The sequence below is a fragment of the Saccopteryx leptura genome, chromosome 4, assembly GCF_036850995.1.
Source record: "Saccopteryx leptura isolate mSacLep1 chromosome 4, mSacLep1_pri_phased_curated, whole genome shotgun sequence".
NCBI classification, from domain to species: Eukaryota; Metazoa; Chordata; class Mammalia; order Chiroptera; family Emballonuridae; genus Saccopteryx; species Saccopteryx leptura.
In genome coordinates this window covers 139,463,153-139,485,286 of record NC_089506.1, presented here as the reverse complement: position 1 = coordinate 139,485,286, position 22,134 = coordinate 139,463,153, and the positions used below count along the sequence as shown (strand labels likewise).

At 36.1% G+C, this 22,134-nt stretch overlaps 1 protein-coding gene across 2 annotated transcripts in view; it reads left to right on the top strand.

Annotated features, from left to right (window-relative positions):
• The window catches only part of EDIL3 (EGF like repeats and discoidin domains 3), a 537,490-nt gene that overhangs the window by 297,099 nt on the left and 218,257 nt on the right, over nt 1-22,134 (top strand). For both annotated transcript variants that reach the window (XM_066381791.1, XM_066381790.1), the window contains one exon: nt 13,990-14,103. In XM_066381791.1, coding sequence (XP_066237888.1) covers nt 13,990-14,103 — 114 coding nt within the window. The remainder of the gene's footprint in view (nt 1-13,989; nt 14,104-22,134) is intronic.

The window sequence follows — 22,134 nt, the reverse complement described above, 5'->3', positions numbered from 1 at the left end:
GTTCTGATTGAAGAATGCTGATTTTACTTTTCTACTTTAACATAATTTTATTAGTAATGAAACAACATGCCAGGTCAAAAGGGAGTTCAAGCATACACGATTAAGAATTTATTGAACTGGTCCCAGAAAAAAACTAGGCAAACCTATAGGTAATACTGCTTATGATATAACTAAATTTAATATCTAAGTGGGAGAATAGAATTCCAAAAAATTCATTATAAGTTGTTCATACTTAAAAGAAAAATGGAAAAACCATAAGTTTTAGATAAGAACAAAAATAAAAGGTCAAATTTTAAAAGCAGTCCCTCACAGGAGGTCTAAGGAATATTTAATAGCTAATGGGGAGCCCAAGAAAGATGTGCTGTAAGGATCAAATAGAGCAGGCTCTTGAAAATAACTCATGTTGGCTAATTAACAGTCAATAACAATATTGCAGTGAGAAAAGACAGCCCAAGGGAAGGAACAAGGAAGTAAAAAAAATTATTTCTTTGCAAAGGAAAAAAAAAGGAATTTATCATCATGTTCTTTTAATATGTAAAAATAAGCCCTGCTCAACTTGAGAATTAGTCATTCCTTCTTGATGTTTCTGGAACCTGGATGTACTTGGGAATGAAAAGGAAGTATGCTCATGATTGAATTAGTTTGCCTTTGTCTCCACTAAAAAGGAGATTATGTGGATTTTTGTTCCAAGAAGGATTAGGTGTCCAGGTATAAATTGTTGTCAGTGTTCAAAATACTCTAAGCAGTGGTGGGTTCACATAATTTAACAACCAGTTTTCTGACCTAATGACCATTTTAAGTATAAAAAAATTATATACCAAAAGTTAATTTATTTTATGCATTTTATACTTAAATAAAAACAATAAAAGAGGTACACAAAACTAGATTATGTTATGAGTTTTAAAATATTAATAAAAAAATTAAAAAATACCTGACAAAACACAATAAAACTGTTATTTAAGATATTGCAGCCCTGGCCGGTTGGCTCAGTGGTAGAGCGTCAGCCTGGCGTGCAGGAGGCCTGGGTTCGATTCCCAGCCAGGGCACACAGGAGAGGCGCCCAAATGCTTCACCACCCTTCCCCCTCTCCTTCCTCTCTGTCTCTCTCTTCCCCTCCCGCAGCCAAGGCTCCATTGGAGCAAAGTTGGCCCAGGCACTGAGGATGGCTCTGTGGCCTCTGCCTCAGGTGCTAGAATGGCTCTGGTTGCAGCAGAGCGATGCCCCAGATGGGCAGAACATTGCCCCTTGGTGGGCATGCCAGGTGGATCCCCGTCGGGTGCATGTGGGAGTCTGACTCCCTCCCTGTTTCCAACTTCAGAAAAATACAAATATATATATTTATATATTTATATATATATATATATATATATATATATATATATATATATTGCATAACACAAAGCTGAAACAAATGACAGCTTGTCATCTCCTTATTGTTTGGCACTTTTTTACATTATATGTTTATTTACTGAAGTAAAAAACAGGAGCGACTTAAAACGTAGTATTTTATCAAAGGTATAGTGAATTTATTTTATCCAATTTTATTTAGACAGTTAATTTTAACAGGGTAACATTGATCAACTAGAGTACATAGATTCAGAGAAAACATCTCCAGATCATTTTTACATTGATTATGTTGTATACCCATCACCCAAAGTCAAATTGTCCTCCATCGCCTTTTATTTGGTTTTCTTTATGCCTCTCCCCTCCCTCCACCCCCTCCCTCTCCTCCCTTCCCTCCCACCGGTAACCACTGCAATCATATCCATGTCCATGAGTCTCAATTTTGTATACAACCTATGTATGGAATCGTACACTTCTTAGTTTTTTCTGATTTACTTATTTCACTCAGTATAATATTATCAAGGTCCATCCATGTTGTTGTAAATGATCCGATGTCATCATTTCTTATGGCTGAGTAGTATTCCATAGTATATATATACCATATCTTCTTTATCCAGTCATCTATTGAAGGCTTTTTGGTTGTTTCCATGTCTTGGCCACTGTGAACAATGCTGCAATGAACATGGGGCTGCATGTGTCTTTACATACCAATGTTTTTGAGTTATGGGGTTATATTCCCAGTAGAGGGATTGCTGGGTCATATGGTAGTTCTATTCTTAATTTTTTGAGGAACCACCATACTTTCTTCCATAATGATTGTACTACTTTACATTCCCACCAACAGTGGATGAGGTTTCCTTTTTCTCCACAGCCTCTCTAACACTTGTTATTACCTCTCTTGTTGATAATATCTAATCTAACAGGCATGAGGTGGTATCTCATTGTAGTTTTGATTTACATTTCTCTAATAGCTAGTGAAGATGAGCATCTTTTCATATATCTGTTGGCCATTTGTATTTCTTCCTGGGAGAAGTGTCTGTTCATGTCCTCTTCCCACTTTTTTATTGGATTGTTTGTTTGTTGGTTGTTGAGTTTTGTGAGTTCCTTGTATATTTTGGATATTAGGCCCTTATCTGAGCTGTTGTTTGACAATATCAACTCCCATTTAGTTGGCTGTCTATTTTGTTGTCAACTTCTTTTGCTGTACAAAAACCTCTTAGTCTGATGTAGTCCCATTCATTTATCTTTGCCTTTACTTCCCTTGCCTTTGAAGTCATAAAATATTCATAAAATGTCCTCTATGGCCACGGTCCATGAGTTTAGTACATATGTTTTCTTTTATGTAATTTATTGTTTCATATCTTATATTTAGATCTTTGATCCATTCTGAATTAATTTTGGTACAAGGTGACAAACTGTAGTCGAGTTTCATTCTTTTGCGCATGGCTCTCCAGTTTTTCCAACAACATTTATTGAAGAGGCTTTCTTTTCTTCATTGTGTGTTCTTTATCAAATATGATTTGACCATGTATATGTGGTTTTATTTCTGGGCTCTCTATTCTATTCCATTGGTCTGAGTGTCTATTTTTCTGCCAATATCATGCTGTTTTGATTACTGTGGCTCTGTAATATAATTTGAAGTCAGATATTTTAATGCCCCCAGCTTCGTTCTTTTTCCTTAGAATTACTTTGGCTATTTGGGGATTTTATAGTTCCATATAAACCTGATGATTTTTTGTTTCATTTCTTTAAAAAATGACATTGGAAATTTGATGGGAATTGCATTAAATTTGTATATTGCTTTGGGTCATATGGTCATTTTAACTATGTTTATTCTTCCTATCCAAGAACAAGGAATACTTTTTCATTTCCTTGTATCTTTTTTAATTTCCCTTAACAATGCTTTGTAGTTTTCTTTATATAGGTCCTTACATTCTTTGATATGTTTATTCCTAGGTATTTTTTTTTATTGTTGTTGCAACCATAAAAGGGATTATTTTTTGGAGTTCATATTCTGAAGTTTCATTATTGGCATATAAGAAGGCAATAGACTTCTGTATATTAATTTTGTATCCTGCGGTCTTACTGTATTGGTTTATTGTTTCTAATAGTCTTTCTATGGAATCTTTGGGGTTTTCGATGTACAGGATCATATCTGAAAAAAGTGATACCTTTACTTCCTCTTTTCTGATATGGATGCCTTTTATTTCTTTGTCTTGTCTGATTGCTCTGGCGAGAACTTCCAGCACTATGTTGAATAAGAGTAGAGAAAGTGGACAGCCTTGTCTTGTTCCTGATTTTAGAGGGAAAGTTTTCAGTTTTATGCCATTTAATATGTCAGCTGATGGTTTTTTATAAATGGCCTTTATTATGTTGAGATATTTTCCTTCTATACCCATTTTGTTGAGCATTTTAAACATAAAATGATGTATTTTATCAAATGTCTTTTCTGCATCTATTGATAGGATCATATGGTTTTTTGTTGTTGTTGATATGGAATATTACATTAATTGTTTTATGTATGTTGAATCATCCTTGTGATTCAGGGATAAATCCCACTTGATCATGACAAATTATTTTTAATGTGTTGTTGTATTTGATTTGCTAATATTTTGGTTAGGATTTTAGCATCTGTATTCATTAGAGATATTGATCTGTAGTTTCCTTTTTTTGTATTGTCCTTGCCAGGTTTTGGTATGAGGGTTATGTTGGCCTCATAAAATGTGTTAGTAAGTATTGCTTCTTCAATTTTTTGGAAGACTTTGAGTAGAATAGGAACCAAGTCTTCTTTAAATGTTTGATATAATTAAAACTAGGATAGCTGTCTGGCCCTGGATTTTTATTTTTTGGAAGGTTTTTGATAGTTGTTTCTATTTCCTCTCTGCTTATGGGTCTGTTTAGACTATCTACTTCTTCGTGAATCAGTTTAGGAAGATTGTATTGTTCTAGAAATTTATTCATTTTTCTAGATTGTTAAATTTGGTGGCATATAGATTTTCATTGTATTCTTTGTATATCTATAAAATCTGTGGTAATTTCTCCTCTTTCATTTTGAATTGTGTTTATATGAGTCCTTTCTTTTTTTCCTTAGTGAGTTTTGCCAAGGGTTTGTCAATTTTGTTGATCATTTCAAAGATGTAGCTCTTAGTTTTATTGATTTTTTTCTATAGTTTTTCTGTTCTCTATTTCATTTATTCTGCCCTAATTTTTATTATTTTCTTTCTTCTACTGGTTTTGGGTTGCCTTTGTTCTTCTTTTTCTAGTTCCTTAAGATGTAATGCTAAGTTGTTTAGTTAGGCTCTCTCTTGTTTGTTCATATAAGCCTGTAGTGATAAGAACTTTCCTCTTATTACTGCTTTTGCTACATCCCAGAGATTCTGATATGTCATGTAGTCATTTTTGTTTGTTGGTATATATCCTTTGATCTTTGCTTTTATTTCTTCTTTGATCCACTCATTTTTTAGAAGTATGTTGTTTAATTTCCACATTTTTGTGGGTTTGTTTATTTCTTTTTTGCAGTTGAATTCTAGTTTCAAAGATTTATGGTCAGAGAATATGCTTGGTGTAATTTTAATCTTTCTGAACTTGTTGACATTAGTTTTGGGGCCCAACATATGATCAATTCTTTAGAATGTTTCATGTATACCGGAGAGAAATGTACATTCTGACGTTTCGAAATGAAATGTCCTGTAGATGTCTATCATATCCAATTGTTCTAGTGTTTTGTTTCAGGCCAATATATCTTTATTGATTTTCTGTTTTGATGAGTGATCTAGAGCTGTCAGTGGTGTATTGAGGTCTCCAAGTATTATTGTATTTTAGTTGGTTTTTATTTTTAGATCAGTTAGTAGGTGTCTTATATACTTTGATGCTTCTTGTTTTGGTGTATATCTATTAATAAGTGTTATGTCTTCTTGATTCAATGTCCCCTTTATTATTATGAAATGACCATCTTTGTCTCTGATTACCTTTGCTATCTGTAATCAGCATTGTTAGATATGGGTGTGGCTACACCTGCTTTTCTTTGGATATTATTTGCTTGGAGAATCCTTTTCCAACCTTTCAGTTTAAATTTGTTTTTATCCTTGTAGCTTAGATATGTTTCTTGAAGGAAGCATATAGTTGGATTTTCTTTTTTAATCTATTCTACTACTCTGTATCTTTTTATTGGTGAGTTCAATCGATTTACATTTCAAATAATTATTGACACTTGAGGGGTTTCTGTTGCCATTTTATATATTGCTTTCTGATAGCTCTGTTTCTTGTTTAGTTCTTCTCTTCTGTTTTTCTGTCATTTGTTTTTGTTTGTTTGTATTCCATACTTTTTTCCTCTGTTTCTTCTTTTTTTTAAGCCATGTGTTTCTGTAGTGGTTTCTTCAGGGGTGGTTACCATTAGGTAATAAAAAGGATATATATCATATTGTAGTACATTATCTCATTAATGCTTCTGCATTCTATCCTCCTTTGTTACTGCTAACCTTTTTTCTCTCCCCTTTTTTCTTTTTGTTGTCACAGATTAATCTTGGTTTTACTGTGATCTTGTTGGAGCTTTTACTTGTGATTTTGTTTTGTTTTGTTCTTTGTATCTGGTCAGATAACCCCCTTTAGTATTTCCTTAAGTGGGGGTTTTCTGGTGATAAATTTCCTAATCTTTTCTATATTTGTGAGTGTTTTTATTTCCCCTTCATCTTTGAAGGATAGCTTTGATGTACATATTATTCTTGGCTAGCAGTTTCTCTCTTTCAGTACTTTAAATATTGGGGTCCACTCTCTTCTGGCTTGTAGAGTTTCTGCTGAAAAATCTGATGATAGCCTGATGAGTCTTTATATGTTGTATTCTAGTTTTTCTTGGCTGCCTTGATGATTTTTTTGGTCATTGTTTTGTGATAATTTTATTACAGTGTGCCTTGAAGTAGGTCTGTTTGGGTTAAGGTAACTTGATGTTCTGTTTTGTTCTTGGATTTGAGGCTCTAGTTCCTTCCACAGGCTTTCAAAGTTTTTATCAATTATTTGTTTGAATATGTTCTCCATACCATTTTCTCTCTTTTCTCCTTCTGTTATAACCATTATTCTTATGTTCCTCTTTCTGATGGGTCAGACAATTCCTTTAGTGCTTTCTCATTTTTTTTTTAATTCATGAGTCTCTCTCCTCTTTTTTCTGTAGTATCTCTAGTTGCCTGTCTTCTATGTCACTATTACTTTTCTCTATCTGGCCTGTTCTATTAACTAAGCTTGTTACCTCATTTTTCAGTCATGTATTGAGTTTTTCATCTCTGTTTGATTTGTTTTTATAGTTTCAATTTCCTTGGTGAGGTATTCCCTTTGTTCATTAAATAGTTTTTTGAGCTCTTTAAATTGCCTTTTCATGCTTTCTTGTATTTTCATGAGGATTTTTAAGACTTTAATTTTTATTTTCTATCATATAACTCCATGTTTCCAAGTAATTGAATTTTTTAGAGAAATTTTTCATCATCTATGTGAGCTACATTTCTGTCTTTTTTTCCCATGATATTTAATTTCTTTTTCCTTAATGGCATTTGATAGTGGTATTGTTAATAACACTAATAAGAGATAATTAAAAAATAAAGTTAAAATTGAAAAGATACAGTGAAAATATTAAAATTCTATAATGATAAGTGGAACAAAACTATAGAGAACAAGGAGCAGGAACTGAGGAAAAATTACAAAAGAGATAAAAAATGAAGTAAAAAACATGCAAAATGCCATAAAAAATATGAATCCAAAATATAATAATTGATGGTAAATGATCAAATGAGAGAAAAAGTAAAAGAAAAGAAAAGTAAAGTTTTCTAAAATTAAACCCTCATAAAAAACAAGAATGAAAAATGTAATAACTGTGGATAATGAAGCTCAAAAGGAAATGGAAAGAATAAAAAGAAGATAAAATGACCAAAATGAAAAAAATCAAAAACAGTTGTAAAGATGTAGGTTGGTTTTTTTTGTTTTTGAGTGGTAGCTTCTTCCCTTTTTTTTGGCAGGTGGCGCTGTACTACAGATTTTGCCCCTGTGGGGTTCTTGGACAGAGGTTTGCTGGTTTGTTGCTGTGGCAATGACATAGGTTGGGCCTCAGACCCATTGGTAGGTGGGGCTTGTTAGGTTTTTGACAATGGGAGTCTCAGCCTTCCAGGTGCCTCTCCCAACATCTCTGCCACCTAAGTTACCAACCTGGAGACCAGCTGTGAGGCTCATCCCAGCCACTATTTGCAGAGCAAGAGGCTCTGAGAGCTGCCAGGTCCCTCCTCCAGCACCACTCAAAGTGCAGTTCTGAGTAAGACTGTGCCAACCAGAGCCAACAGCAAGAGCAGGCAGGAGATGATGGCAGATCAAGCACCTTTCTAAGGGCTCCCGGGCATGTCTAGCATGCCTCAGCAAGCTGCAGGTCTAATCTCCACAGGCTTCTCCCTCGTTCACTTTTTGGTAGCCCACAGGTGCACGACTAGCACCTGTGACTGCAGCAATGCACACAGAGGCCTGCATCTGCTCACTCAGGCGCTCCAGGCCTGTGGTCTCAGTCAGAGCTGGAAATGCACTCAAAACCTGCATCAGCCCCACAGAGGCAACCCGCCTGGGCAGTCCCAGGCCCAAGGATTCTGGCAACACAGATGTGTATCACCGATAACCTCAGGCTATGCCCTCCAGCCCATGCACACGCACATGTGCCCACATCAGTGGTGCCAGGTAGAGCCACTTGCACACTGCCTGTGATCGCAGAGCTGGGGATGCACAAAGCTGCTGATGCTGGTGCCAGCTCATGCAAGCACCCCATACCAGTAACCTTAGGTAGAACTGCTGCCTGGGCACGAGCCCTGCTTCTATGATCCCAGGCAGAGCTGATATATTCTTTCTTTTGCTTGAGGATCCACCCTAACTCAGCTCCATCCCTCTGCCTTCCACCTTCTGCTTTGCTCAGCTCCAGACAAAAGTGCCCCTTCCTCAGATCAGTGAGGAAAGTGAAATACCCTATTTTACGTCTTATTTCCTTCAGAGTGCATTGTATATTCACCCACCTTTTTGCCCAGTCATACCTTTGTCTGGTGTGTGTATATATCAGGTGCTCCTAAGATTTTTCTGTGTTTAGTTGTTAAATTTGTTGAAATTTCAAGGGGACAGACTGTGAGCACCTTTCACAGCACTATTTCTCTGACGTCACTCTAGTAAATTTTATGAAATAAATACTACAAGCATAGTTTCATCAAATTGGTTTTCACCTATGAATGGAATGAATATTACTACGGGTGCTAGAATATACTGTTGTGCAGATAAATGTTAAAAAAGATTAAAGAATGCAAATTTGTGATATTTACATTGGACGGCTGCCCAGGCACCCACCTTGGAAAGAACTTTAATTACAGGTGCCATCTTAACAACCAGTTTGCTGAATTCAACAAAAACCTTAGGTATTGGTTCTGCCAAACCAGTGTGAACTGGCTGAATCCCACCACTGAGTCTAAGTCAATATCTTTATGAGATCCTGATTTCAATTTCTTTGGATTTATATCTAGAGCTGGATTGCTGGATTATATAGTAGTTTTATTTTTAATTTTGGTGGGAAATGTCTATACTGTTTTTATAACATTACCCATAATAACCAAGATTTAAAGACAATCAAGTGTCCATAAGTAGATGAATGGATAAGCATCACACACACACACACACACACACACACACAGAGAGAGAGAGAGGGGGGGGGGAATATTATTCACTCATGAGAAAGAAGGAAATTCTGCCATTTGTAATACTTGAGTAGATCTTGAGGACATTATGCTAAGTTAGAGAAAGGCAAAGTGAGCATGACCTTACTTCTATGTGAAATCTAGAAAAGACAAACTCAGAGAAATAGAGAGTAGAGTAGTAGTTTCCATGGGTGGATAAAAAAGAGAAAATACTGGTCAAAGGGTACAAACTTCCAGTTATATGATTAACAAATTCAGGACTCTAATGTCCAGTATGGTGATTATAGTGAATAATACTATATCATATACTTGAATATTTCTAAAAAAGCAAGCATTAAATATAATATCCTTACCACAAAGAAGAAATGGTAACTTTCTGGCCAATTATTTGTTGGCTAAAACTCAAGACAAATAAGGTAGACTGGGAACACACCTTTACAAATCTGTGTAAAAGGGGCTAAGCGTGACATAGTGGCAATGTTAAAGAGTGTAACTTTTACATATACAGTGAATGACTCTGTGTAGTATGTTTACAACAGAGCAAAGGACATGGAATTCCTCATAGGGCACTTCCTTGCTTCTAAGAAATTCATACTGTTGTGACAATCTGTCTACTCTTGCATCTCTTCCTTTTCAGTCTTTATTTTCTTTTTCTTCACTGTCTCCTCTCCAAAAAAGTGTGTTTTGAGTTTACATCTGAATATCCAGATTGAGCTCTTGTTTCTGTATCCTGGTCCTACTTAGGCAGCAAAGTTTTATGTGTTAAGAGTGAGAAACCAAGACTCAGCTGGGTGTTTTGATTATAAAATCCAATTTCTAGTGAGGTTGTTTTTTAAAACAGTTCTCATTAAGCAATAGAAGTAGAGATCTCAAACAATATTAGCAATTATTATTATAAATGAACTATAAATATGACCAAATATGGGAATTTCTATTTTATTTAGGAACAGCTGTTTCAAATTTTTTTTAGTTATAAAAATAATCTAATATAGTAGTATATTTGCACTAGATGTGAACTTTTTTCTGGAAGTGATAATGCCTTGATCTGTGAAAAAGAGATATGTATGTGATTTATTACAAAGATGTTTAATTTTCATTTTATTGCATTCTGTTCTGTGAACATTTATATCTAGTCTTTAATTAAACATGATTTATTCAAATTGAGATCTGTTTCCATTTTGATTACTTGTGTTAGTCACAGTGCAAATAGCCTTCACCGCTGAAAGAATCCCTACATGATACTAATATATAACCATGTCCGTGTAATTTGCATCTGTTCTCTGAGCCTACATGTTTCTGGATACATACATATGTAGAAATGTTTTACTCATTTTGCACTATATTAAAAAAATAACTCAGTATAACATTTTCATTTTTATGAGTTAGATTTAAGATAGTTCTTTAAGTTAAAAAGTATTGAAAAATGCCCAAACTATAAAATGTTCTTCTTTATCACAAACTGAGTGTGGCTATAAAACATTTTCATTTAGCAATGGAATTCCAGTTTATTTTACTTCATGTTCCTGTCAGGGTAAAGGTCTAGCTTCTTTTTTAGAATTAGACTTTTTTATTTTTTTGTGGCAAAGACAGAGAGAGACAGAGAGAGGGACAGATAGGGACAGACAGGAAGGGAGAGAGATGAGAAGCATCAATTCTTTGTTGCATCACCTTAGTTGTTCATTGATTACTTTCTTGTATGTGCCTTGATGGGGGGGGGCTATAGCAAACCAAGTCACCCCTTGCTCAAGCCAGTGACCTTGGGCTCAAGCTGGTGAGCCTTGCTCAAACCAGATGGATCCATGCTCAAGCTGACAACCTCGGGGTTTTGAACCTGGGTCTTCTGCATCCCAGTTCCACGCTCTATATACTGAGCCACTGCCTAGTCAGGCTAGAATTAGATATTCTTAACTACAACTTCCTTTGTTGACTATTGTAGATCTGTCTTGAAGAACAAACAGAAGGTTTAAAGGTTGATTAATCTCTATTAGATTCACATTACCATATGTAAATACAATTTATTGTGTAAAGCAGAGGTAGTCAACCTGGTCCCTACCGCCCACTAGTGGGCATTTCAGCTTTCATGTTGGGCAGTAGCGGAGCAACCAAAGTATAAATAAAATGATAGATTTAACTATAGTAAGTTGTTTCATAAAGATTTATTCTGCCAAACTAAGCAAAAATCCAACATAAAGTACTTGGTAAGTAATTATTATTATATGCTTTAACTTGCTGTATCTCTGCTTTATAAATTTTATAAAGTAAACTTTCCTAATTTATAAATCACCATTACTGTGAAACCAGTGGGCGGTTAGAAAATGTTAGTACTAACAGAGATACAAAAGTGGGCGTAGGTATAAAACGGTTAATTACCCCTGGTGTAAAGGCTTGGAAGATGCAAGGATGCTAAGAAAGGTGTCCTCATTTGCTAAATGGATATGTTTTAACTCTTGATTTTTTCACATCATGAATGAAGAAACTTCTTACTATTGACATTTCAAAGCAGCAAAGGCTAGATTTGATTTTACTCATGAGGTAGGCTCAGTCTTTAAATGGGAAAATGCTTAGAGCCTCTTACCTAAAAATTAAAATATATGTTATACCTATTAACATCAAATCTTGTGCGACTCTCTGTCCTTCCTTTACTCATTTTTTAAGCCTATCCCACATATGGTTCTGCTACATCTTTCTAAAGTACAAGGATGCAGAGAGTACCCTGGAACCCCGGCCAGTTCCAGGACTTGAATGCTAAAAGATAAAGGGCAGCCCCCTTAGCAGTCTCGAAAGGTTCTTCGTAATCTGTTCCTTATCTACATCTCAGATGTGGGCGCTAGCACTCCTCTTCCCATTCTTTGCTCTAGACAAGCTGGGTTATTCCTGCACCTTCATACCATGAACACTTCTCTTCAAAGTTGTGACTCATTCTGGTTTCCTGCTTGGAAATATACCACCATTTTCATCCTGTCCTTATTAATCCTAATTGAATATTTCCTTCATGTCCCAGATCAAATTATATTTCCTTGTGATCTTCAGACATCAATACTCAGTTTCTCCTGTATCAGTGTATAAAAGAATATCTTTTTATGACTAACTTACAAAATAAGGCAATGCACTCTCTAAGAAACAAAGGTTTAACTTATCAGCCTTTGACATATTCTCATCTAAAACCGATTTTAGTAGATATAATAAAGGGAAAGACATATTAAGCATGTTCCAGAGTTGCAGAAAAGTAAACAGCACAGCGACTCTTGTGCCACTTTTAAAATCTAATGAAAATATTTTGTGTTAGTTCAATATAAAGACTAAGTGAAATTTTGATATGACTAAAGGAAGCTAAATATTACATCAGATAAGAAAATAAATGACTTCTTTCTTTTTTTTCTTTACTTCTGGAAAGTTTTAGTGTTAAATATTTGGGAGTCATATTTTCTAGTGCATAGCTACTTTTAGAGACTATCAGATTCTGGTTTTATTCTACTATTTGATATAATAACATACTCAAATTATTTCAGTTTTTTCTAAACAATATCATGAATTATTTTATTCTTATGTTGTGACAGTCAGCCAGATACAAAAAGGATAGCTTTTTCAGAGAAAGTCATCATCTGCCTAAGAAAACTTAGACCAAAATTTCTACTGTAAACTGAGAATGAAAGATGGACAGCCTTACTTCCAGGAGGAGATACTATTTGGAAGAAAAAGATAAAAGAAAGGGCAAAATAGAGATTTTTGTAGTATTTTGCCCTTGTTTGGTCTTGAGGGGGTAATTTAATGACCATATATATTGCTTTAAGAACTATGAAAACCCATGACTTCAGAAATACCATTTGATACATTGTAGTGTATCAGAAGGCAGGACACACATCTGAAATACTAAAAATATTATATTGTCTGAACCACTATTTCTAATTTTATGTTAGAAATATCAGGAAGCATTTTTGGGGTACTAATGCCCAGAAGACAGTATGTATCATTTGCAGAGCTATAAAGAACAGGCTGACCAGGTGAAAAGGTGAAAGATGTGTGTCAAAACAATTCCTAAGTAACATCGTTTAGTTGTATAAGAAGGTTGAATGAAAACAGAGTTGTGGGAGAAAGACAGAGAGGGAGTTCTTTGGAATGGACGATAAGAAGAGAAGCGTTGGGAGCAGTGTGTGTCCTCCTGCTATTTCACTAGCTGACACGGAACCCAGTGTGGGGCTGTGCTTAGAATAATTTGTAAATATTAGTGACTGATATTGGACTAAGTTAGACATTATCTCTTTTTCACTTAAAATCATACTTGTTATCTCTGTTGTCCAAAATTAGCATAGAACTTAAAATAATTTGCTGAATGTTTTATATTACCAATAATTTTCCATCAGGTATAATAATAATTTATCAAAGGGTAAGTCCCTTTAGTCATCCTAACTTTAGAAACCCTTGAATGAGATTAGGAAGTGATCATCATTTACATTTATAATACTTTGCATGTAATGAGCTTTCGCTTTTAACTCTAATTTGCTTCTCATTGCATTCATCAAAGGCAAACTACTTAGAAACTAAAACATCTCTGTCTGTTTGAATTTTAATGAATTAAAATAAAATGAAACAGTGTTAATTGGCAGTTGTTGCTGCTGGGGAGGTTTCAAGATCTTGTAAGTGATTCCAATACATCACGGTTAAGTTGTTTGATTTGATTCTGAGAATACACGGATTATTTCCCCACACTATTCATATTTTCTGATCAGAGAGTAGTTCAGTTTGTTGGTCTCCGATTTAGAGTTTCAATTCCATTTGTATTTGATTTAATTTAATTGTTAATAAATTGAAGCAGCATTTGTATTATTGACTCAAGATTAAGACACACAAAATATAATTGCATACTTAGACTTTATTTGTAATGCCCAAACCATTCCATAACTAATCATTTTCACCAAAAATTCATTTTCTATGTTCTTTTTGCTTTCCTCAGATATAAATGAATGTGAAACCGAGCCTTGCAAAAATGGTGGAATATGTACAGACCTTGTTGCTAACTACTCCTGTGAGTGCCCAGGTGAATTCATGGGAAGAAACTGTCAATACAGTAAGTATTCATATAAATGTACATATAAAGTTTAATTTGCATAGCCTGCATTTGTAATTGAATTTGAGCTGACATCAATGTAGTTTACTTCCAGACTTCAAAATTTATTGAAATAGCACATTTAACATTTGTAGTTTTAATGTTGTTAATGTATATAGATTCTCCAGGATAGGTCTCGGTGCATGATGGGCACAGGAGTGGTCACCTTGTGGTCTGAACATAGTGCCACAGTTCCCCAGATCCCAAGTTCATTTCTTTCATAACTCGCAATTATGGCTTTTGAGTATGTGTATGACCTAAATTTTCACCAGAGTAAATATTCAGAGACAATACATTCAGCATAACATAGCCAGATAGCCTCTATCAAAAAATAAAAGGTAAAAATAAGGGAGAATTCATGCTGAGTTGGCAAACCCATTAGTAGCAATTTGACACACAGTTTTTCTTCTTAGCCTAAGGCAGTCTTGAGATTATGGAACAAATGTTAGAACAATAATCTATTTACCGCATTAAACAAAGAAGCACAAAGCACCTCTCTTTCCAAAACAAACAAAATACTAGGAAAATATAGTAACAGGGTTGGAGTCCATGGGATGAGGCCAGAATTGGGCACAAATGTATACTAATGAGAATAGTAATGATAGTTGGGCAATTATATGTGTTTGATAATGCTGCTGTTTTGATGTACATTATGCTATTAGAGCATCACAACATTATAGAAATTCAGAAGGCAAATTCAGATTAGAATTCAGATGCCGAAACTGAGACATCTAGGCTATGTGGCTTACCCAACTCTAATAGTTGGTGACAGAAGCAGGGCTAGAAAAAATCTAAAATTGAGTCCTATGATTCTCAGTTCAGATTATTTCCCTCTACATTGAGATATCTCTTCATATAGAGTTGAACAAGATCAACACAAAAGAACCCTACATCTCTCTCTTATACATACTCACACCCACACACATACTTACACACATACACACACACTCATACACACTCCTTCCTCTCTAGCCATAGTAACAACTCTATTTCTCATTTTCCTTCTCTTCCTCCCCTTTGACAATGGTAATTTATAACATAAAAAGGGAAAATTAAGAGTTCCTTTGAGTTATATATATATAAACAAAATAATGATCCAGGAATGCTCATTAACCTAGTCATTTCCAAAAACAATAAAATTTCTAATATCAAAGATACCTTGGGTTGGGGAAAATTTTTTTAACCTTAAGAATTATTGGAGCCTGACCAGGTGATGGCACAGTGAATAGAGCATCGGACTGGGATGCAGAGGACCCAGGTTCGAGACCCCAAGGTTGCCAGCTTGAGCGTGGGCTTATCTGGTTTGAGCAAAGCTCACCAGCTTGAGCCCAAGGTCACTGGCTCGAGCAAGGGGTCACTCAGTCTGCTGTAGCCTCACGGTCAAGGCACATATGATAAAGCAATCAATGAACAAGTAAGGTGCCGCAATGAAGAATTGATGCTTCTAATCTCTCTCCCTTCCTGTCTGTCTGTTCCTGTCTGTCTCACTCTCTGACTCTCTCTGTCTCTATCACAAAAATAAATAAATAAAAATAAAATATTTTAAAAGAGAATTATTGGAGGACATTGCTAATGAATTGAAAAGAAGCTGCAGGCACTGAGGGATGGAAAGAAAGGGCAGCTGAGTAAAAGGTTGACGACAGAAAAATAGCCACCCAGTCAAGTAACCTAGCAACCATCCTACAAAACATTTAACTGACTACCCATTAAGTTAAATTAAATTTGAGTTCAATTGGCTTTTGACCAGGCACAGCTCTTGCACCCTTTTTACTCTGATTCATGTCTTAAAGATGGCTGCCCAGTCAACAATCCTTCTAAGGTATCTGAAAAGAAACACTTAAGTAATATGATGAAGAATAAAAAGCTGATGGAAATGTCTACTTGACTTTCATGCAGCAAAATCAGAGACCTAGTGCCAGAATAAAGGACTTCCAGGCAGAACTAGAACATTGGCAGAGCTTAAAGCAATGTCTGGATAAGACCATGTCTACACATGGCAAGGCCAGCTCTGACCAATAGGGGGCCTGCTCAGGGAGTGAGAAGAGAATGAGACTTTCAGGAGAACTGTCTAGGGGACATGTCATGAGAATCCTATCTAAGGGTGAGTGCCTCTTGAGGTGCTCAAACCCTAGCTTTTGAGTGACCTTAAGAAGTGACGTCTGTGGTTGTAAACAATCCTCTGCCATAGTAGAGGAGACCTAGGACTTGGTGTTATCTATATGTCCTTGTTCCTCATACTGACCAGGGAGCAACTAGACAGCCAGTTGCTTGCCTCTATGTTAAAAATAAAAGGAGACCTGGCTGTGAAGTAGACATTGAAACCAATAGCTAAAGCCTGTTCATCCTCCCATCAGAGACTTTTGCTGAACTCACCACATCTGAAAATACCCTTAAGATAAAAAACCTGATGGATTATGGAAGGCTATGTTGAAATAGACTTTGAATTTAATTGTCCTCAGTTTGTGCCTATTGTCTTTCAATCAGTTTTTGATATTGTGTTTAATGAAATTCCTTGTTTTTCTTTGACTTGGTTTTATATTTATATATTATTTTAAGATTTTAGTTATTCACTTTAGAGAGGAAAGAGAGAGAGAGAGAAGGGAGAGAGAAGGGGAGAGGAGCAGGAAACATCAACTCCCATATGTTCCTTGACCAGGAAAGAACCCGGTTTTGAACCAGTGACCTCAGCATTCTAGGTCGGCACTTTATCCATTGCGCCACTACAGGTCAGGCAGTATTTATATAATATTTTTTACTAAATGCTGACTTCTCATTGAAAATGACTGTTATAATAAGGTATTTTCCTTACCCTATCATATGCTCTGACCCTACCACTTCCTCTGATCATCCTCTGTGTTCCAACAAAGAGAATACTTATGGCAGGCTGGTTAGTGTTTTTAATAAATTAAGATTCTTATTCTTGCTATTGCCTGGGTTTCTGGGGATATGGTTCTGCGTTTTTCTGTGGCTTTATAGAATTTTAAAAATTGAGAGTAAGAAAGTATATTCTGCCATAATGATGATTTATTTCTGCACATTGAATACTCAGAGCATTCATTCATGACAGGGCACATAGCAACACCTGTGGGCCCCAGGTAGTGCTGGCCCTAACCTGATCAAAGGTACAATCTTTAGAGTTGGCATTATACATATAGTTTATATTCAGTGTACTGCCTTCCATTCTTTTTTTTTTAATTTAAGATTTTATTTATTGATATTAGAGAGGAGAGAGAGGGACAGAAAGAGAGGCAGGAGGAATGGGAAACACCAACTTCTAGTAGCTGTGTCTGTCATGTGCCTTGAGGAGGCAAGCCTGGGGTTTTGAATTGACAACCTCAGCACTACAGGTCAATGCTTTATCACCTGCACCATCACAGGTTGGGCTGGCTTCCACTCTTTAGTAGGATTGATAAACTTTTGGATAATGTTTCACAGGGATACCATTGGGTGGGTTTATCCTGTAGTAATGGTAGGGAAGCCATTTGTTTTGGCAGATATTGAAGGAAGGAAAGAGAAGGGAGAATGATAGGGACTAACTACATGGTGGGTCAGGGCTTGCCTGCACTGAAATGCTGTTATCATTGTGTTCAGATCGAAACTGCCTCAGTCTACTCTTTGGCTCCTACACTCACATTTGCTTTACTTGTCCCACTTCTCTCTTATTTCTACTAATGGGTTAATGAAGTTCTGGTATATTTTAAAATGGAATCTTTCTCAACACCCTCCAAAATAATAGATAATTACATATATTGCAAAGGGATACAAATGACTTGAACACTACAATATCTGTGTAATAATGGTAAACTATAAAACAATAAACTGGGGAAATAGTTATGTTGATCATATAAAGCAAATATTACTTATCCTTAATTTATTACATGCTTCAGCTCAATAAAATTAAATAAATACAACAGGCAAAGAAAACCAGCAAGAACATGAACAAAACCTTCCCACAAAGGAAGTAGTTTAATGTTTATTATATTATAGTTGGGTCTTCATTATTTTTCTAAATATTTTGATTTTTTAAATTTTTTATTTATTGATTTGAGAGAGAGAATGAAAGATCAAGTTGTTTTTCCACTTTATACATTCATTGGTTGATTTTTTTTTTTTTTTTTTTTTTTTTTTACAGATACAGAGAGTGAGTCAGAGAGAGGGATAGACAGGGACAGACCGACAGGAACGGAGAGAGATGAGAAGCATCAATCATTAGTTTTTCATTGCGAGTGGCAACACCTTAGTTGTTCATTGATTGCTTTCTCATATGTGCCTTGACTGCGGGTCTTCAGCAGACCAAGTAGCCCCTTGTTGGAGCCAGCAACCTTGGGTTCAAGCTGGTGGACTTTTTTGCTCAAACCAGATGAACCCGTGCTCAAGCTGGTGACCTCGGGGTCTCGAAACTGTGTCCTCTGCATCCCAGTCCGACACTCTATCCACTGCGCCACCGCCTGGTCAGGCCATTGGTTGATTCTTGTATGTGCCCTGACCAGGTATCAAACCTACAACATTGGTATATCCAACAATACTCTAACCCAGTAGTTCTCAAAGTGTGCGCCAGCGTGTACTGGTGCACCCTAGAAGATTTCCAGGTGTGCCCTATGGTATTCCAGAGAAATATGTGCCTGTTGCAGACCAAAACACCAACAGGGTTTTTGGAGTTTAGATTTTTGGGGGACAGAGGTGTGGGGAATTGGCTGTAAATTGACAGTCTGCCCAACCCCCCACCTAACTTGCCTGATTAGGTTGCAAAAGGCTGTTAAGCTCTGGTGCTGGATTGTTTACACTACCCCCCATGGTCCCCGGAAAGACTGGAGGAGAGTTTCTTCTATCCTTTGTTTGGTGTGAAGTTAAGATGATATGTATGGTGGGGGTTTTGGATTGATGATTAAACATAAGCAATTGTCTCTTGAAGCCTTTTGGGTTTCTATAAAAGAAGAATATGTGGCAATACCTAAAAAAGCTTTGAACATTTTACTACAATTTTCAACATCCTATTTATGTGAATTAGGATTTTCTACTCTCAATACAATTAAGAGTAAAAAGAGAGGAATTCTTCAATGTATTGACGAGAAAATGAGAGTTTGCCTTTCAAATATATACCCATACATTGAAGAAATTGCTAGGACACATCAGGATCATGTTTCTCATAAACATAAGAATGAAAAAACTTAACACATTTGTGCCAGGACCTGCCGAATTTACCAAATCTTACTAAGAATGTATCTATATACTATATATATAAAAAGATAATTTTTTGTCATTTTTTAATTTTTAACCCCTCTTTTTTATGAATTCTAAAAAACATAAATCAAAAAATGTAACATAAAATGTTTTTAATGTCAGAATAAATTTAATTTTGAAGTATTTATTTCATTTAATTACCATAAGAGCATGCTTGGACTTTATATTTTTTTCTTTAATATTTGACTTAATTATTATAACGTATTTCTCAGAACATTGTATACAGCGTGCCTACAATTATTTGTAAGATTTTAAATGCTCCCTGACTTAAAAAAGTTTGAGAACCACTGCTCTAAAAAATTGAGCCACCCGGCCAGGAAATACTTTATTTTATTTTTTTTAAAAAAGACATAGTACTTTTATGATCTAAAAGAATAATGATATCAAATGACAATTTAATGAGAGCACGGGATATGTGAAGAAAATGCTGGACTGACCACACATCTCTCTGGGCTGCTTCTTACATTGTATCTCTAACTCCTCTCATTTCACAAGTGTGAAGATGAATGGCAGAAACAAACAGAGATATAAACTGAAAAGGATGAGGTATACAGAGCAGCAGAGCCTAGCTGGCAATCTTTAGTAAGACTATATATAGAAAAGACAAAGGTGGCCCTGGCCTGTTGGCTCAGCGGTAGAGCGTCGGCCTGGCGTGCGGGGGACCCGGGTTCGGTTCCCGGCCAGGGCACATAGGAGAGGCGCCCATTTGCTTCTCCACCCCCACCCCCTCCTTCCTCTCTGTCTCTCTCTTCCCCTCCCTCAGCCAAGGCTCCATTGGAGCAAAAATGATGGCCCAGGCGCTGGGGATGGCTCCTTGGCCTCTGCCCCAGGCGCTAGAGTGGCTCTGGTCGCAAAAGAGCGACCTCCCGGAGGGGCAGAGCATCGCCTCCTGGTGGGCAGAGCATCGCCCCCTGGTGGGCAGAGCATCGCCCCTGGTGGGCGTGCCGGGTGGATCCCGGTCGGGCGCATGCAGGAGTCTGTCTGACTGTCTCTCCCTGTTTCCAGCTTCAGAAAAAATACAAAAAAAAAAAAAAAAAAGAAAAGAAAAGAAAAAGAAAAGACAAAGGAGAGAGATGGGAGGGAGATGAGAGCTAATAAACCAGGGCTCCATGCTAACCACAAGGCTCCCCAAAGCTCCAACATGCGCGTGTGCGCATACACACACACACACACACACACACACACACACACACTCACCCCAGAGAGAATATTTTACAGGCTTGAAAGTCTTGCTAGACAATTTTACTTAAGAGAAGTCACTCCTTCTGTCTGCCTGTGGTTCTTCCACAGGCTCATCTTAGCTCAGGTGCCAGAGGGAACCTGTGAAAACAAAAGTCAGAGTGCATCACCTTGCAGCCCAGGATCTTCTATTGGCTCCTGATTTCAGACAGCGAAAATTACAGTCCTGTCTGCGGGGCCCTGCAGGACCTGTCTGTCCTTCCACCCTACTCACTCCCTCTCTGACCTCCTCTCCTAGGACTCTGACTTTCGCATGCACTGCTGGGCTCTGGCACACACCTAGTACACACTTAGCACATAGCTAGCACAGTCTTGCCCTGGAGCAGTTCTTTTTCTCCCTCCTGTCTTCCACAGTATCTGCTATAGATACTCCCAAATCTCCTTCAGGTCCTTGCATAAAAAACACTTCTTCAGTGAGGTTTTCCCTGACATCTCCACCTGCATCCTTCTCTGCTACAGTTTTTCTCCTTCACACGAATCACGAACATATATTTTTACTTTTAATATTGTTTATTGATTGACTAATTCTCCAATGGAGTATGTACTCCATGCAGAAGAGATTTGGCTGTTCTAATCACAATTGCCTAAATGGAACTGACAAACAGTAAGTGCTCAATAAATATTTGCTAAATGAATGAATGAACCTAGCATTTGAGTTTCTTAGGTATAGGATTGATATCTGATTTCTCAATGTCTTCAACTATTATCAAGTTATTTTTCTATTTTTAAGCAGCATTATAAAGCTTCTTTTGCCAGAATAATAAAATGTAATCTATTATTTTAGTTGGTACTCACTAAGTAGTATTGCAAGTTGAATTGCTTTTCTTTGACTTAATAAAACCTGTTATGATTCTATTTTGCAATGGGGTTATAGAGATGGATTTATAATGAGAGGCAGGAAGAGATCCTGTTCCTTTTTTAATGCCAATTCTGCATGCAAAAATCTTCATAATTGGTCTTAGATAACTTATTTCTCATCCATATCAATTAAATCAATAGATATGTGAATACAAGATGTTTATGTTGAGATGCTACTTTAATAAATATTATGTAAAAATATTTGTGAATTTTAGTATAATTAATGTCTTTAATTAATGTAGATATTAAGCACTTTACTTCATAAGGAATAAATTTATATCTAACCCTATCTATTATAACATGATGCCCAATTATGTGGCAATAATATTATGTGGATGTAAATCATTTATTTAACATTTTTAACAATAATATGATTATATCAAATGATATTAAAAATGTTTTGATACTTGTTAAAAGTATACCTATAATTTTTGCACTAATTATTTACTAATTATGTTTATAGGTGAGTGAAGACAATAATATTTTCACTTAAAAAATTTCAGTTTAGATATCTAGATAAAGTTCATACAACTTACCATTGTCGTTGGCAAATCTCAGTTATTTTTTTTGTTTTATTTTTTATTTGTTTGCTATCGGGAATTCAATTAGGTTTGGTTAAGTTTTATTTTTATTAAAGTTACTTTTGATTAAATG